Source organism: Anastrepha obliqua, chromosome 1 (assembly GCF_027943255.1).
Source record: "Anastrepha obliqua isolate idAnaObli1 chromosome 1, idAnaObli1_1.0, whole genome shotgun sequence".
NCBI lineage: Eukaryota > Metazoa > Arthropoda > Insecta > Diptera > Tephritidae > Anastrepha > Anastrepha obliqua.
This window is the reverse complement of record NC_072892.1, coordinates 184,401,399-184,419,462: the sequence shown is the minus strand read 5'-3', so window position 1 is coordinate 184,419,462 and position 18,064 is coordinate 184,401,399. Positions and strand designations below refer to the sequence as shown.

Sequence of the window (18,064 nt, the reverse complement as noted above, 5' to 3'; positions counted from 1 at the left end):
TTGGATCAATGGGTACGTAAATAAGCAGAATTGTCGATTTTGGAGTGAAGATCAGCCAGAAGAATTGCAGGACTTACCAATGTATCCAGAAAAGGTCACAGTTTCGTGCGGTTTACGGGGTGAAGGTATCATTGGACCGTAGTTCTTTAAAGATGCTGCGAATCGTAACGTAACTGTGAATGGTGAGCGCTTGACTTGCATGACATGTGGTTTCAGCAAGACGGTGCCACATGCCACACAGAACATTTTATTTCACGTTCGGGACCTGTCAATTGGCCACCCAGATCGTGCGATATAACGCCTTTAGATTATTGTTTGTGGGGCTATGTTAAAGCTCATGTCTATTCAGACAAGCCTGCTTCAATTAACGCATTGGAAGACAACATTAAAGCATTTATATGTGATATACCGGCCGAAACATTGGAAAGAGTATGCCGGTAATTATTAACTTATATGTATTGTTGTCACGTGACGAACGAACGATTCAATCATGTCGAAGAAAAGCAATCACCGTGCTATTTCAACACAGTTAAACGTTTCAAAAACGATGGATTTTTAAGCTTTGATATATTTTTCTGGGTATTCTCGTTTGGGCATCTTCGAGAGCCGACTTTAATTATTTTAATTTTATTTTTATATTTTCTATTAAATTGTAAATTGAAGATTTGCGTTAAAATGATTTCTTTCTTATTATTTAATGCATCAAAATAATCTGAAAAGTCATCAGAAAGTTGAACAACATCTTCTAAGAGGCAAATGCTTTGGATATTCCGGAACCTGTGTAAGTGCATGTACAAAATTGTCTTCTCAACATTAACGTACATCTTTTTTTAGCTTTGTTTCGTTCTACAGGATAAAAAAGAACTCTTGCAAAGTATTATTAACGATATTAAGTATTTTTCGGCGCCGTAGCCGAATGGGTTTATGCGTGATTACCAATCGGTAGTGCACGGGGCCGAAACGCCGAGCATGAGACACCAAATAATAGAGTTTTTTCTACTCGCGGTCGCTTCTCTGAATTGTAGTACATCCCGACACACAGTTTTTTTTTAATATTAACCCCAGTACTAAACTCCATCTAATTGATTTCATAAAAATCAGAAACATTGTCGTTTATTTTAAAATCTCAAAATTATTTTGATTTCTTCTCTAATCATTTTCGTTTTAGTGGTCTAGACTTATTATTTGGTCTTGCTTTAGTAACTGCGACCAAATAGCGTGTAGAACTTAGGTTTATGGGTGCAACTTGGATGAATACATTTGTCGGTTATAGTTATAGCCGCAGGTTGATCGAATGGTATACAAAGTGATTTAGCGCCCATAGACGGTGCCCCAGGCTCTGCATCCTCGTCTCTGCAAACAAATTTGTTTTATAACGAAGCTAATTTAGACAAAACAACAAACATTTCGTACTAACCTTGCACTATCTCCCTTGATTTTTTCTTCGCAGCCAATTTCGCCACAGAACGGGGAAAGTAGAATGTTCTTAGCATCCAAAAATTTACAGAACTCTGTCCAATTCTTTGTAATTTTCGTATGTTCAACCATATCTCTTTTCGCTTTCGCCAGCATGCTGTCATGTATTGTTTCCAACAATTGGCTTATTTTCGACTCTACATCTTCCATTGCCAAAATAAGCTTCTCGCCCGTATCACGACGCACTGCCACAATTTGGTTTGCCTTCATATCCTTTGGACCAAGTTCGATACGCACTGGTACACCCTTCAATTCCCAGTGATTAAACTTCCATCCAGGTGAATAATTGTCACGATAATCACCTTCACAGCGAATCCCCTTTGCGTTCAATTGAGCTTCGAGTTGCTTGCATGATTTCAGCAGTTCTTCACGTTCGTTGTTTTTGGTATTAACCGTTATACCACAAGGCACAATAATTGCCTGAATGCAAGCAACATGCGGTGGCAAGACCAATCCCTGATTGTCTGCATGAACCATAATCATGACACCAATAGTGCGCGTTGTTATACCCCATGAGTTCTGGAATACAAATTGTTTTTCCTGCGTTTCCGGATCCTCATACACGATTTCAAACATTTTCGAGAAATTCTGACCTAAATGATGACTAGTAGCGCCTTGAATAGCACGACCCGATGCCGAAATAAAAGCCTCTACTGTGGTAGTATAGTCAGAACCAGCGAATTTCTCTTTTTCGGTTTTGCGGCCCTTAACTACAGGTATCGCAAGAAGATTGGTATAGATATGTGCATAAAGATCGAGGATTTCTAGGACTTCTTGATCGGCCTCTGCTTTTGTAGCGAAGGCAGTGTGACCTTCTTGCCACAAAAACTCACGCGTGCGCAGGAATGGTTGTGGATGTTTAAATTCCCAGCGCTAGATATAAAATTTCCGAGTTTGACTTAATTAATTCATGTAAATTGCAGTCACTATAAAATTAGTCTTACCACAACGTTGTTCCATTGGTTTAGACGTAGAGGTAAATCGCGATAGGATTGAATCCACTTTGCGTAGGCCGGATACATAACGGTTTCGGAGGTAGGTCGCACAGCAATTGGCTCAGCCAAATCAGACTCTCCGGATTTCGTCACCCATGCTACCTCTGGCGCGAAATCAGCGATATGTGCCTTTTCCCGTTCGAGGGCCGCACGCGAAACGAAAATAGGAAAGTAGCATTCTTTCACACCCATTTTGGTGATTTCAGCATCAAACCAAGTTTTTATGAACTTCCAAATTGCAAATGACCAATGACGCAAAATATAACAACCAGACACATCATAGTATTCAATTAGTTCTCCCTTTGTTAAGACCTAGAAGAGGAAAGTGAAGGAAGGTATACCATAAATAGGAGATATTGAATTAAAGTAATCTTAAGATAGTCTAAGGCAGACACGTTGTGCATGAACATCGGATTCGATGTCCAGTGAGCAGTATATTTGTCCAACAGTTAGAACTCTTTGAGGGCAACGATAAGAGTTGTCAGGGCATTATGTAACGCTGGTTGTTGTTGTTGTAGCAGCATGAACATAACCCATACATGCATATTGAATGCTGCTGGAGTGACAGTCCTTGGCCGGATATAAATCCGGGTCGTTCCGGTTACGTAGAACCGACTGCCGTGGGAACGCTGGGTGAACGTGGGTCAATAGTAATTTGGAATGGTTGCTTAGTCCTCGAGGGATACAGGGGATCATGGCTTACAAGAGCATCGACGGGAACGAGAAAGCTGATAGATCAGCTAGAGATATAACTGTAACTAAACCAATTAGCCTGAGCTTTGGATGAACAGCACAACATTATTGGGATTGGTCGAAAGCATTGCATAAGGGCACAAAGCCGATCCTGGGAAAATAAATCCTTCAAAGGTTTAAAAAATCTGTCAAAATTCAAGAACAAGCTCAGGATGTTTACAGAGCATCGTAGAGTACCCAGTCATCTACATTGTGCAAACCCTATTATCGTACTTAATATTGTTCAATTTAAACCAGTAAAAGAGACATACCTGCGAATACCATTCGGGAAGATTGCCCTCTTTGGTAGCTTCAAGTCCAAGCCGTGTTTGCTTTTTCGACCCCCCCGCAGCACCACTGATCTCTTCTTTAGGTGTTTGGGTTTCCTTTTTCGCAGCTGAAGCCTTTTTTTCATTTCCTTTCTTTGAGGAACTGCCGCCGCCCCGTCCTCCTGCGGTTGGGAAATCAGTGCCAGTAACTTCTTTATATTTCGCCTTAAGTGACAGCAACTTTTTCACTTCGATATCAATCTCCCCTTTTGGTAAGTTATTAGATTTAGCAGCACGTACTTTATCTCCTTGCTCATTGATCTCCTTGCTGAGTAATTCTTTTTCTGGTGAGGTAGACATTGCTATAGGAACATTTGTAGCAGCAGAAACGTATTTAGATGAAATCTTAGTGTTCGGTGTCCAATCAGTGCCGGTTTGTTGTTTAAAATCAGCCTTTAATGCCAATAACGACTGGACTTCCACGTCAATTGCCGACTTTTCAGCCTTTTCCGATTTTAATTGACGTATCTTATCACCCTGAGCTTTTATTCGCTCTAAAAGTGCACCAACATCTAAGCTATCGTCGCCAGTTAAGTCAATTTTAACGGGTGTATCTGCTGCTATAGGAGCATATGTTGTTCCTGGTTTCCAATCTTGCCCTACGAGGCTCTTATAGTCTGTTTTAAGGGCTAATAAGACTTTTACTTCAGCATCTATTATTTTTTTATCCGTCTTAGCAGTTTTCAATTGACGTACTTTATCACCTTGAGCAGTGATTTTCGCAATCAAATCTCCTACGGCGCCAGCTGATGGTGGTTCTGGTGACTTTTCCTTCTTAACAATCGCTGAAACTACAGCACCCTGCTTCCAGTCAGTACCGGTAAGTTGTTTATATTCAGTTTTAAGAGCAATCAGTGTTTTTACTTCTGCTTCAACAACCACTTTCTCAGCTTTCTTTGATTTCAGCTCACGTACTTTATCGCCTTGTGTAGCAATTTTATGGAGCAACTGCTCAACAGCTGCGTCAGCATTCGATTGTGGAGCAGAGGGTGAAACTACAGTATCAGGTGTCCACACTTGGCCAGTTAAGTTTTTAAATTTAGCTTTTAAATCAAGGAGTATCTTCACTTGGGGTTCTATTTCGGACTTAGATGCCTTTTTCGCTTTCAAATTGCGTATCAAATCTCCTTGTTTGACAATATCTTCATTGATTGCTTGGGCATCAGTAGGACTTGCAGTAGCCGTGCTTGTGGCTGCTTCGCAATTAGAATTAACTTTAGCACTCTGTGAATAAAGAACATGCATATATATGAACGACTTTTTTATTAAAAAATATAAAGTACCAAAAATTATGTCAATATATGTACATAAATATACACTTAAGTATAAAAACAAACACTTATTGCAAACTTACACTCAAAGCCTGAGCCCTATAAATGGAGTGCACCTTGCCAACGTCAGCACAACGTATGCATGATCAGAGCCGAATAGGCACAACAATAATGTAAATATGTATTTGAATTAAAGCATGAATTAGTTATTAGGTGCGCTACAAAAATAAACGATCGGCTGGTTATTTGGTCTTGTATTTTTTCTTCCACGTCAACTTTTCAACTGTTTTCAAAAAGCAAAAACTAAGCTGCACTGCTGTGCGTGAATGTTTGTCAGTAACTGATCGTTGTTGCTTCACGTTCTTTAGCCATGACGAGAGCATTTCAAACAAGTTTAGAGCTTTCTTATTGAGAGTCGGTTGCTTAATATGAAAGTGAGAGTGGAGGGAGTTTGCTTGGAAAGAGTACCTACACGCATTCATTTTTAAGAACTTACACGAAGTATTTATAATATCTGCTTAATTATTCGTTGTGTGGGAGCAACTGTTGTTTTTGTACAATTTATTTTTTAATTATTATTTTTATATTTTTATATTTTTTTAATTTATATTTAATTTTAAACTTAATGATAAAAGGCTTACAAATCCAAAATGGTAAAATATTAGCACCAGCTACCAGATCTATCGGCTAGGTCATATTAGGAAAAAAAACATCTAATTTAGTTTTATTTTGATTCCGTGTAAGTGTTTGCACATGTTTTCGATGTTTGCAGTGGATTACAGAAAACGAAAATGGTGGAAATAATAACAATTGTATTATTAATATATGACGTTGTAATTGGGAAGGAGGTTCGAATGAAGAATTTAAATGCAATAATAGACACACATATGAAATTGAATGAGCAAGTTGAATACATATGTATGTAAAAAATTGGTAATGAAATGGGTTTGCTTAAAAGGTTACGAATTAAAATCGTCGTAATATTTGCAATAGTTTATATAAATTGATTGGAAACTGTGCAGAAGACTTTTGTCCGGTTTGAGTTGCGCCCCTTCATTTCTTTGGACTATAATTCTCGATGCAAGGTGATCAATTCAATGACTGCATAATAAAAGTAATTTTGTATCAGTCTTTTATTTGTATAGTCTCCGGTTCAGCTAATTGTTCCTTTCTGTCGGATAAAACTCGTTTTAATGCGCCTTTTACTAACAAAACTATATATGTTTTAACGCCCCGTTTAATAGAGCACTGGCCGAGTCAAATAAGCTCTTCGTTTCATTGGGCCTTTTTTTTTAGTGGGTGAGCAAGAGTTCCAAAGGGTTCCATATGCCTTTGCGCCCAGCGCTAAAAAAATCGCTCCTCTCGTTCTGGGGAAACTCTCCTTTTTTTACTTCAACGCAATTGTAAAATTACTTAATTTTACTTGTAACTAGCCTGTACGAACTGTTACTTGTCTGTAGGAATTGCAATTTCGTAGACAAATTTGAAATAAATAAAACATTCCGAATAGTAATATTAAGTCACATTTTGAATACATCCTACATACCAGCTGTAACCACGAATCTCGTGTACCTGAAGTTGCAGCTTGACCTCCTTTGTCCAGGTGGTGAAAAGGGTCGCCGTGGATTTAGTGGGAGAAAGTTGTAGGTTTCTCGCAGTGAAGAAGCGAGAAAGGCGGGCGAGATAGTCGTTTACTTTTGTGCATAGGTCATCAATGTCATTGCCCGACGCCATTATCGTTCAGTCGTCGGCGTATGAGACCAGTGAGACTCCCTCTGGTGGCTGGGGGAGTTTCGAAATATAGAAATTAAAAAGCAAGGGTGAATGGACACCACCCTGCGATACTCCCTGCTTTATTTTTCTCTGTTTAGACATTTGGTCTCGAAATATCACCGACGAGTGACGACTACTCAGGTTGTTCGCGGTCCACCTCTTCAGCCCTGGCGGGAGTGTCGACTGTAAAATGTCATCTAGAAGCGTCGCGTGGCTGACTGTAACGAAAGCCTTTTGTAAATCCAACGCTACTAGGACAGTCCTCTCGCAGGAACGGTTTTGGTTATGTCCGCGGATTACCTGGGTGTTTATTACGGTGAATGCCGTGATGGTGCTGCGCACTCTTCGGAAACCATGCTGGTGTGAGGCTGGGGTCAGGTGTTCTGCAAGGAGTGGGAGTAGAAGGGCTTCAAGAGTCTTCACTATTGGGGAAAGGAGAGTTATCGGACGATAAGACTCCCCTTGGTTGGCGGGTTTCCCAGGTTTCAGTAGTGGGACCACTCTCCCTAATTTCCACTTATCAGGAATGATGAGAGTGGCCATAGACAGGTTGAAGACATTGGTGAGAAATTCTACTCCCAGTGGACCCGGCTTTTTCAGCATCAGCATGTTAAGTCCGTCAGGGCCAATGGCTTTAGATGGTTTCATATGTTTGATGGCCCGCTGAACCTCGTCGCTGGAGAAAACAAGCGGTGCACTGTTGTATGTCAGTTTGTGCAACCGTCTGGTGGCACAACGTGTGGATCTGTCGACCGGAGGATGCAGTATAAATTGCCGGCTAAAGTAGCTCGTACATCTCTTCGGATCCGACGAAGTACGACCGTTAAAGGTGATATCCACCTTGTCGTTGTGCTTCGTCGGGTTCGACAGGGACCTTACGGTGGACCAGAGCTTGCTCACACCAGAGGTGAAATTACAGGACTTCAGATGCTCTACCCATTTGGTCCGCTTATGCCGGGTTAGCAGTTGCCGGATCTCCGAATTGAGATCCTTTATTCGAGGGTCCCCGGGATCGGCCTGGCGTAGGCGATCACGCTCGTTCCCCAGAACAGCTGCTTCGGTTGGGAAATTGGGACGTACGTCCCGGATCCGTCCAGCGGGTATGAAACGAGCCGCGGCGGCTGTGGTCACCTTGCGGAATGCGCGTTCGCCTGCGCGCACATCGGTGTGAGTGGGTTGGGCTGCGAAGATGTCCTCAGTAAATTCCGCGAATCTGGTCCAATCAGCTTTGTTAAAGTTGATGTAGGACCGGTGATCCGCCGAAACAAAGTCGGCAGGTTTCTCGATCCAGATGATAATGGGCAAGTGGTTTGATGCAAGCGATAGCATAGGTCGCCAGGTGATGCTATTTATCAGACCTGCGCTAACAATTGTGATGTCAGGCGAGCTGCTACAATTGCCCACTACCCTAGTGGGGGCTTCGTAGTTTACAGTGCTGAATGTCGAATCGTCTATCTGCTCTGCCAATAGCTGTCCCCTACGATCATTTGGCAGGCTTGAATGAAAAAGATCGAGATGCGCATTAAAGTCACCTACTACCAATCGGTTTTCTCCCCTGATGAGCGCACCAATATCAGGGAGATATCCTGCCGGGCAGCAGGTGCCAGGGGGTATATATATATTATAAATTTCGAGCTCTGCATCGCCTGACCGGACAGCTATACCTTGACATTCTAAGGTGCTGTCCCTGCGGTCGATGCCTTCATCGATGAGACGATACTGCACTGAATGGTGGACTATGAACGCTAGGCCACCACCGTTGTCTCGCTCGCGGTCCTTTCAATGCACGTTATAGCCGTCCCTGGTAATCAGGGGCGACCTAGAGTGCAGTTTTGTCTCTTGAACCGCTATCTTGATACCATACCGGCTCATGAAGTCAACTATTTCGTCAATCTTGCTCGTGAGTCCATTGCAGTTCAGTTGTAATAGCTTGAAGCTTCGCGGGAGTATAGTCGTAACTCAGGGGGTGAGGGATGCGTGGTGTTGTCTACGTTGGTCCTGCTGTGCGTTCCGCAAAATTTGTAGTTTCCTGACATTGACTGGCGGCCGCGCCACTGGGGGCGGTTGCGGGTGCAGAGCTCTGCAGCAGGGGGCAAGGAAGTCGCGTGTCCACTCACGGGTGGTGTGCAGGCCGGAGCACCTCCGAAAATGGCACCAGCCATTGCAAGAATTGCATTGAACAGTTGTCAAGTTCCGAGGAACTACGATCTAACACACGGAGCAGACTGTGCGGGGGACCAAGAGCTGCTGGTTTGTCCCCGCACTGGGGTAGGAGCAGGAGGGTTGTGGGTCAGTGAGTGAGTTGTGTTGCACGTGGGGGCTCCTTACCGTTGAGGTGTTGTTGGTGGCGGCAGTTTGACATGCCGGCACTGAGGGCAGTATCGCCGTTGAGGCAGGGGCCGCCTGAGGGCGGGAGCAACACGTGGCCACATACCTTGTAAACCACTCCCTGTGAGTCTTAAGGCCTGAGCAGGTCTTAAAATGGCACCACCCGTTGCACTTATTACACCTAACGGAGGTGGAGTTCGGGTGGAGCCGTTTGGGGCAAATGCAGCAGTAAAATACTTCTGGTCCGGGGTTGGGTTCGACACCAGCCCGGAAGAGAAGTATTTAGAGCAAACGTGCTTCAATGGATTGCTCCTGTGACGAAAGATTGGGGGGGGATACGGTACACTAGACAGGGCTAGTTTACTGGGGCGGTAGCCCTTGGTCGGGAAAAACACGTAGAACCGGCTGCCACGGTGAAGTCACCGTCGTCATCGGCAATCTCATGTAACGGTCGTGTGGGGTAACTTCACATGCCAGACATATGTTGAGTATGTCGGTGTCGATTCCGCCAAAGTAACGAGAGTCTCACGAGGCAGCTGAAACTCTTCGTTGTTGTTGTTGTTCTAGCAGCATAAACATTCCCCATACTTAAACACGGGGAATGCTGCTGGAGTGACAGTCCTTGGCCAGATTTAAATCCGGGTCGTTTCGGTAACGTAGAACCGACTGTCGTGGAAACGTTTGAAACTCTTGGTCTGCAAGGGTGGTGGTTGTACTTCGATGACGGCATTCGGGATTGTGAAGTTTAAAGAAGTTGTCAAGGCACCCTCAATAAATGCCGTTTATGGCCTGTCTATATACTAGAGCAGTGGTCGCCAACCCGTCGATCGCGAGCTACCGGTAGCTCGCAAAGGCAATTCTGGTAGCTCGCGCTGCTCACGTTGCAAAAAATCCAAAAGTCTGAAAATCATACCAGTATTAGCAAATTTCAGAAATTTTCATAATAAATAGATAAACAGCGGCAACACTGCGGTAAGCGATTTCGCGCCGACAAACACGACGCGAAGTCGCGTCTCCGTTCTAGGATCGGCTGAAACCGATTAGCGTGTTCGAGAATTTTTTGGCTTTATAGGTAGGGGAAAATGGGGAGTTGTGAGACACAGGGAGTTGTGAGACATTGTTACCTTTCGGCATTATTCATTTGTTTACATTCGATTTTAAGTATCAACAAGTGTTCTCGATGCGATTTCACTTTTCATCTAGCATTGGTCATATTTACACGCATTCGACGTGTCTCTCTAGTTACTGGAATTTCTCGGTAAGTTTTTTTCATCATTTGTTTTGCGATACATTCGATCAGTTGTTGAAGCAAATTGCAAATGTTAATATACCTTACAAATTATTAATTGTCCTATTAGCTTTGAATTTACACATTCACTTGGGCATGGACATTCGATGTGTTTATGACTACGCGGTCATTTATAAAAAAAACGATTTGGGGAGTTGTAAGACAACAAATGTGGGGTGTTGTGAGACACCGTTTTTTTCGACGTTTTAACGCATCTTTCAGCAGCAATAATTTCACGTTCATCAGAATTTGAAGAAGAAGAAGATTTTTGCATCATCTGCAAAGGTGCAATGCCGAAAAAGTTAAGCAGAAACAACTCCATTCATTGCAATGTATGCGATCGAGCTATGCACCTAAAGTGTGCCAATTTACGAACTGGTTATTATACATGTTCTCACTGCGAATCATCAGATTGATGGCATTGCATTTTTTATACACTTTTTTATAACAATTGTCTTTTCTTTTATATTTTTCATCTTAATAAAGAACTAACAACTAAAATAAGTCATTTTTATTGATTTAAACCATGGTGTCTCACAACTCCCCACATTTTTGTATTTTGTATTATATTTTATATTATTATATACAATTTTAATTTTAAGTGAAATTGTAGTTTTGTTAAATAGGCCATACCAATAGCTTCCAGTATTCATTGACTAAAGATTCCATCATTGGCATATGCAGAATATTAAGATTTTGAGTAATACGGGTCCAAAAACAAAACCCGTCTCACAACTCCCCATTCTCCCCTATATACGCAATGCACGTCGACATTGCGCTCAGTTTAATACTGAACGGCATTATCAACGTTCTGCGTGCAGCGGTTGGGTTAGAGTTCGAAACATTATGGCAAGCAGTAGTAAGAAGGCGAAGACATACCATTTCCATTCGGAATGGGAAGAACAATACTTCTTCACAGAAGTTAAAGGCAAAAGTGTTTGTTTGTTAAGTAATACATCTGTGTCAGTTCCTAAAAAAGGAAATATTGAGAGGCATCATAAAACTGTACATTCGAATTTTGAGAAGGCATTCCCGTTAAATTCTGCCACCAGAAAAGAAAAACTGAAACATTTAAAAATCCAGTTAATTGGACAACAGTCAATATTTTTGAAAAAAAATCGACAAAAATAAGGCTGCAACTGAAGCATCTTATCATGTTTCCCAGATAATTGCACAAAAGAAAAAACCTTATGGAGACGGGGAAATCATAAAACAAGCAGTTTTGGAAGCTGCAGATTCTTTATTCGCGAACTTTAGAAATAAAGACGAAATAGTGTCTGCTATAAAATCTATGCAACTTTCTGCTAATACAGTGATGAGGCGAGTAGAAGTAATGAGCAATGATATTTTTTTACAGTTAAGAAGTGACTTAGATAACTGTATTTATTTTTCACTGCAACTGGATGAATCAACAGATGTAGTTGACACCTCACAGATGGCCATATTTGTCAGGATGGCTTTTAGTGATTTTACAATTAAAGAAGATCTTTTGAAGTTTATTCCACTCAAAGGACATAGTACTGGGCTAGAGCTGTTTTCTCATTTAAAAAATCGCATCTCTTCTGAGAAAATTCCAATATCAAAAATGGTAGGCCTGACAACTGACGGTGCTCCAGCTATGGTGGGTTGTGATAAGGGGCTCGTGGCGCTATGTCATAAGGATGCAAGTTTTCCACAATTTCTTAGTTACCACTGAATTATACATCAGCAAGCATTATGTGGAAATTTTCTAAACTTGAACAACGTTATGAAACTGGTGGTGAAAATTGTGAACAAGATTAGAGCTCAAGCGTTACAAAGAAGATTATTTAAAACCTTGGCTGATGAAATTGACTGTCAATACGGAGAGCTACTTCTTCACTCTGAAGTGTGATGGTTAAGCAGAGAGCGAGTGCTCAAACGTTTCAATTATGTCCTGCCTGCTATAATCCAATTTTTCAAAGAACGCGATGAACCGATTCCTGAACTGGAAAATTCGACTTGGCTCAGAGATTTTGGTTTTCTTGTGGACATTACAGAGAAATTAAATGAGCTTAACTTGCAGCTTCAAGGCAGGGATAAAGAATTAGCGGAAATGATTTCTGATATAAATGCATTTATTACAAAACTTTTGGGAACAAAACCTAAAAAACCGCGATACTAAGCATTTTCCTATTCTTTCCGAAAAGATATCCAAAAATCTACTAGAGCAGTAAATATTATATGGAAATAGTTTCTAACTTGAAGGAAAACTTCAAAAATCGTTTCAAGGATTTCAGCAAAATTGCTTTAGTGACGCGATTTGTTGTTTCACCCTTCATGGACATTGATATACAACAGTTTGCAACTTGTGTTATGAATAACTTTGGCGAAGACATTGCTGTGACAGAAATGGAACTGATTGCTTTTCAAAGTGACTTGACTTTAAAATCTTTAGGTTAAAATACAAAATGTATATGGACTTTAGTAAGTAAAGATAAGTATTCAGTTTTATGTCGTGTTGCGTTGAAAGTGAAAGCAATCGGCTTACAGATATGTATATATTTGGATAACTGTATTCGAATGGCTGTATCAAATTATACTGCAAATATTAAAAAAATTATCGATGAGTCAGAATGTCAATCTTCTCATTAAATATGCTCTTTTTATCTACCCATATTTTATTTATATAATAATGTACTATTACTGTTTTGTTGTTTTTTTAAGTCGCTTGAGATTTGCCATTATGACTGCAAAAAATTTTGTTACGATCGATAGGTGTGAACATGGATGTAGTTATGCATAAGTAGAAGCACTATAAGTCATAAGTTTATTATATATAGAACGTATATTAGTAAAATAAATACATGTATTGTATGTCGAATATAACTGTGTATTATTTAATTTATGTTGGCTTGTGCAAGTAGCTCGCTGTCTATTTCAAAATCTTGAAAGTAGCTCAAACACATTGAAAAGGTTGGCGACCACTGTACTAGAGGGTCCAGTGGATGTCGTGTGAAGTCCAGGACATCGTCAGTGAGGTCAAGAATATGTCAGCTGGCGTGCCTAGGTGATGGTTCAGCCTTCAGGAAGTAGCTGCAGAGATGGTTCCCACGGTATCATACCAGCAGAAATTGCTTGCTGAGCATACTGCTATTCTCCTTACAATTTCACGGAGAAGGAGAGCAAACTATAGAGGTTGCCGACTTTGAACAACAGTAGTACTACGGTGACCGCCGTAACCGAATGGGTTGGCGCGTGATTACCATCATGAAGTGCACATATTCGAATCTCCGGGTGACCGACATCGAGAGCAGCATGCAGCTACGAACCATGTGATGCACAGTCAGAGAGTCACTTCCTGAGTCTTTTAGCAAATATAAATAGACTTCGGCCAGAAATAGGATCCAGCGCATAATTTTTTTGTCGGGTTTAGAACGCTTTGCATTATATCATTCTTGCTACAGTAACAATTTCACAGCAATAAATAGTCTATACACAGCCTGGCAAAAGTCTCAGTCCAGAGTTAAACATGCAAATTTAAAGAATTCAACTTATAACAAGCAAGGAAAATGATTTTAATGCCTAAGGCTTAGTTTCGAGTTTATTATCAAGCACCAGTCTTACTTACCTTTTTTTTGTCGTCTTGAGCATTAGCATTTATTATCGCGCCTGAGGAAGGAGTATTTTTAGTGTGGCCGTCAGGTATGGAAAACAAAATGACTGGTGTCGTAACATTTGAGAATGGACTGGGTGGAGTATAAGCCACATCAACCTTGAAGAAACCCCGACGTTGAAGCTGGATTATGTCACCTTTTTTACATTTCTTAAGTTCTGGATCGCCAAGCATTTTTACTTCTTCCTATTATTAAATTAATGAAATTAAAATACAGAAAATCAAAATTTATCCTAATATTTACCCTAGTCGTGTGCCCAATGTAATTTTTGAAATTTTCATCTTTTCCCAATACAGCTTTGCCGATAATGTTGTCAAAGTAAACACAAAATGTTGGTGGGTACGTAGACTCATCGTCTTCCTCAGCCAACCAAGTAAGTTTTAATGTTTTCTTGAAGTTCTTATCGTCCAAATTTAAAGAAGCATCGACACCTGTTATTTTACCACTGTTATCTTTATGTACTTTTTTGATTAACAAATTGCCCCAATTTATGAAGGTTGCATTTTCGCCTTCCTTTAGGGCAACAGCATCTTCATAATCAATATATATCCGTGGACCAAGTGTTACGTTCTTCATTCCGAGACTTTCGTTTTTCGGATGCACTGGTACTTCAACCTTCTCTATTTTTCCGCCTTCAATATTTACTACTACGCGATTGTCATAATTCAGGGCCGTGTAACGGGGTGCAATCGGATCGATCACTTTTTTATTAAATGACCATATTTTGTCCCAATTCATAAAGACGACAGATTTACTGGATCCTTGAGCGATGATGAATTCTCTCAAGCCTTCAACAGTCATACCACGTCGAATAATACCTCGCACAGTTGGGAAACGGGGATCATCCCTGTATAATGAATATTTTGGTCAAATAGTTCATTTTATAAAAGATGGCATTCTTACCATCCATCAACTAATCGCGATTCGACAAACCAAGTCAACTTACGCTTAGACAATACCGTGTTTGTCATGTTCAAACGACTGTATTCCCAAATATAGGGTTTCCGCAGTTTCAGGGCATCGATAAACCAATAGAACTGGTCATCGCGATCGTGATATTCCATGGTACGTAATGTATGTGTAACGCCTTCAATAGAATCGACGATTGGACATGCGAAATCATAGGTTGGGTAGACTCTATATGTAAGCAATATTTTTGTTATTGTGCATTATTTGTGCCGTAATTTATATTTACTTGTATTTTGTCCCCGTCCTTGGGTGAGGCTCATTCTTGCATCGATATATTGTTGGATCTCGCATGCAGCCGTTTGGTGAGGACATATCAATTTTTGCACGCACACAGCATTTCTGTCCCCTTTCCGTGCCATTTATCATTTCCCGCCATAATGATAGATTTATTTCTACATCTGTTTGGAAATTTTAATTTTAATTGACAAACGGCAGTAAATATTTAATTAATCAACTTACCATTTGATCGGTTCGCCGACTCAATACACTGTTCGCGCTCAAGTTTCATTTGTTCCGGTGGCGTATCGTCTACATAGGCTTTGCCATCTCTGATCATTTGCTCGCAATATTCCAACATTAGTTCAAAATAGTCGGATGTATGAGTAAATATATCCGGCTTGATTTGCAGCATTTCTACATCCTCCAAAATCACTTGTTCAAATTCGACCGTCTCCTTGGCAGGATTTGTGTCGTCGAATCGCATTATTAGTTTGCCATTGAAGTTCAAGGCATAGTATTGATTCAATAACGCTGCTTTAGCATGCCCTATATGCAAATATCCAGATGCTTCGGGTGGAAAACGTACGACAACTTTTCCCATTTCGGCACCTGGTAAATCGATAAATTTACCCTCCTGCTTGCGCTCATTGGTTTTCGTATGCCCATGAACAGGAGAGTTCTCGCTTTCGCTTGGACTTACACCATTGCTTCGTTTGCTATGTTTAGCTGCAGCGCGGGCTTCTTCCGGCAATGTTTGCAATACTTTCTGGATCAATGGTTGTGCATTTATTAGATTATACCAGCGTTGCACATGCTGAGGAATGCCTTTCGCAGAAAGGAACTCATAACGAGCATGCATCTCATTGAAAAGTGCAAAATCTGCAATCGTTAATTTGTTGGCAACCAAATAAGTGACAGGTGCAATTGATTTGTCAAGAAAAGACAGAGCCCAAGAAATATCCTCTTCACAAGTTAATGAAAATGATAACCAATGGTCAACCTGCGTCCGTTCAATAGCAGTTTCACCATATAATTTATAATCCGGCGCCGCTCGTGCCAACGCCCGCAGTAAATCATTGTTGGAGTGACACAAAAGGCGGCGATTTTCTGGATATTCAAGCACAGTTTCATTGCCCCACACGATCTCAACGGCTATAGTTTCATTGATAAGATGAGCCGTCGCCAAACCACCTTTAATTATACAAAGGTACAATTTATTATTATTATTATTAAGTACATCATGTACAAAATGTCACTCCGACGCATAGGACCAGTTTTTCTTCGGTAGCTTAATTGCGGTTAATTTTTAAATTAAGTTTTAACCTGCAAATTTGGGCACATACTCTTAACTAGCACTGAAAAACTGACCCTAAGAGGCACTCCAAAATTTTAAAGATAACCTAAAAATAACACTAGGGTAAATTTTCTTCCAACTTACTTATTGGTGGATTATTAATGTTAGCTGTTAACTTGATTGTCATATTTGTATCAATTATCAATCCGGGCTCAATTTATTTCTGAAACAAAATAATGGCAAACACCGCAATGGACGAGGTAATTTACCACATCAATTTCCACACTACAAATGTTGTCTATGACAAATAGCACTGCACAAATTTATATGCAACATATCAAGGCGAATTCATAGAAGGTATATTCAGTAGCCCAACAAAAAAAAAAATTCATGGCAAGATGAATTAAGTGCAGAAGGTGGTGTCTTCCCAAAACAGTTATTTAATTTTCCGGGAATTTGACAACTCTGATGTCAGGTCCCTTACCAATGCAAAACAAACGAACAAAACAAACAAAAGAAGGAGAAACTACATGTTTGTGAAAATTCGTTTATTCATGGGCAACCTTGTATTCTATAATCTTAGGGCCATGAGACTTCTCTATCAAAATATCGACAAGAAATATCGAATATCGACAAAAAACTTACAAAATAATATCTCTAACTAAGAAAATTTACATAAATACATGTTTTCTTAGTTAATAATAATGCTTTTTGATTGAAAAATATCTAAACTTACACAACGTTTTAATCACATTAATCAACCATGTGACAGAAGAGGACGTTTTGAAATCAGGTGATCTATCATTTTTGGGTAAGACGACGTCTTGTAACTTGTTGAAGAGGGGGAGACAAGGAGAGCAGGGTGGCAACGAGTTGCTAGTATTTTATTTCGTTTTATTACATAAACCTTTCCTGTCGAGTATTTGTACTGAAATGGGATGGAACACCTCAGTTGGCTACCACTGTTGGCAATTAATTTGACAATTTGTTTTTTTACAGAAACATAACAAGTGAGAGTGCTGTCATTGTAAAACAGAACTTAACAGAGAGTAGTAAGAAAAACTGGTTACAATTCAACATTTAGCTGAGCCCTGAGGCCCATACATAAAATAACTTTTTTTCACTTTGCAAAACTATGAACAATGTAATATATACAATAGTTAAACGTGTTCCACTCGGACTCCAGTAGTTTATTTTGTGTTATTGCTTTGCTCGTAATTCCCTAAATTATCTAGTATTCTTGTGCGGGTCGGTTATAAAAGAATACAGTTAGTAAGAATTTCCAGAGAAACCTGTAAAAGGGATCTGTTTTTGTTTGTTTGCTAGAGTTGTTGAAATTTTGTTTGCAACCCAGTATAACCCAGGCACCTTGCATGTATCCAATAGTGTTATGTGGTGAATGAAAATGTTCCTGTTAGTCGGCATAGCTATCTGTTATGTTTTGCAGTTTTCACACCACCACTCCACACATATAATACAAATTAGCACAATCAACATAAAATACACTATTAAGCAATAAAAATTAAATTTAAAAGAAATTACCAAACCCTGCAAGACAAAAATAATGAAGGCGGAAACTATAATTATAAAATATATCGTAATTTGTGAATATAAGATAATAAATAGGTAATAAAAGCTAATTTGTAAAACAACAATCAAATTAACATTTTGTATATTTTTTTTTATTTTCTTTTTTTAGCAATTATATCTTTCTCTTGACTTAGTAAGCTGAAAACTCATTGCCCCCCACGCATC

The 18,064-nt window shown here is 40.1% G+C and overlaps 1 protein-coding gene across 1 annotated transcript; it reads right to left on the bottom strand.

Moving 5' to 3' along the window:
• Window positions 1-1,082: 1,082 nt before the first annotated feature.
• LOC129243928 (bifunctional glutamate/proline--tRNA ligase) lies at window positions 1,083-16,632 on the bottom strand. The gene is made up of 10 exons (XM_054881400.1): window positions 16,454-16,632; window positions 15,256-16,206; window positions 15,023-15,194; window positions 14,731-14,964; window positions 14,071-14,674; window positions 13,782-14,012; window positions 3,476-4,756; window positions 2,421-2,783; window positions 1,418-2,349; window positions 1,083-1,353 (listed from the first exon to the last, which is right to left on the bottom strand). Exons 1-10 carry the CDS (start codon window positions 16,494-16,496, stop codon window positions 1,197-1,199), a joined length of 4,968 nt encoding a protein of 1,655 aa, XP_054737375.1. The 5' UTR covers window positions 16,497-16,632; the 3' UTR covers window positions 1,083-1,196.
• Between the last annotated feature and the right edge of the window lie 1,432 nt (window positions 16,633-18,064).

Excerpts from the sequence above, each read along its gene's own strand:
- LOC129243928 (XM_054881400.1), bottom strand. The coding sequence starts at position 16,496 with ATGACAATCAAGTTAACAGCTAACATTAATAATCCACCAATAA. Across the intron at positions 16,207-16,453 it reads CATTAATAATCCACCAATAA|GTGGTTTGGCGACGGCTCAT; the intron begins GTAAGTTGGAAG and ends GTATAATTAAAG. Across the intron at positions 14,013-14,070 it reads ACATTGGGCACACGACTAGG|GAAGAAGTAAAAATGCTTGG; the intron begins GTAAATATTAGG and ends ATTTAATAATAG.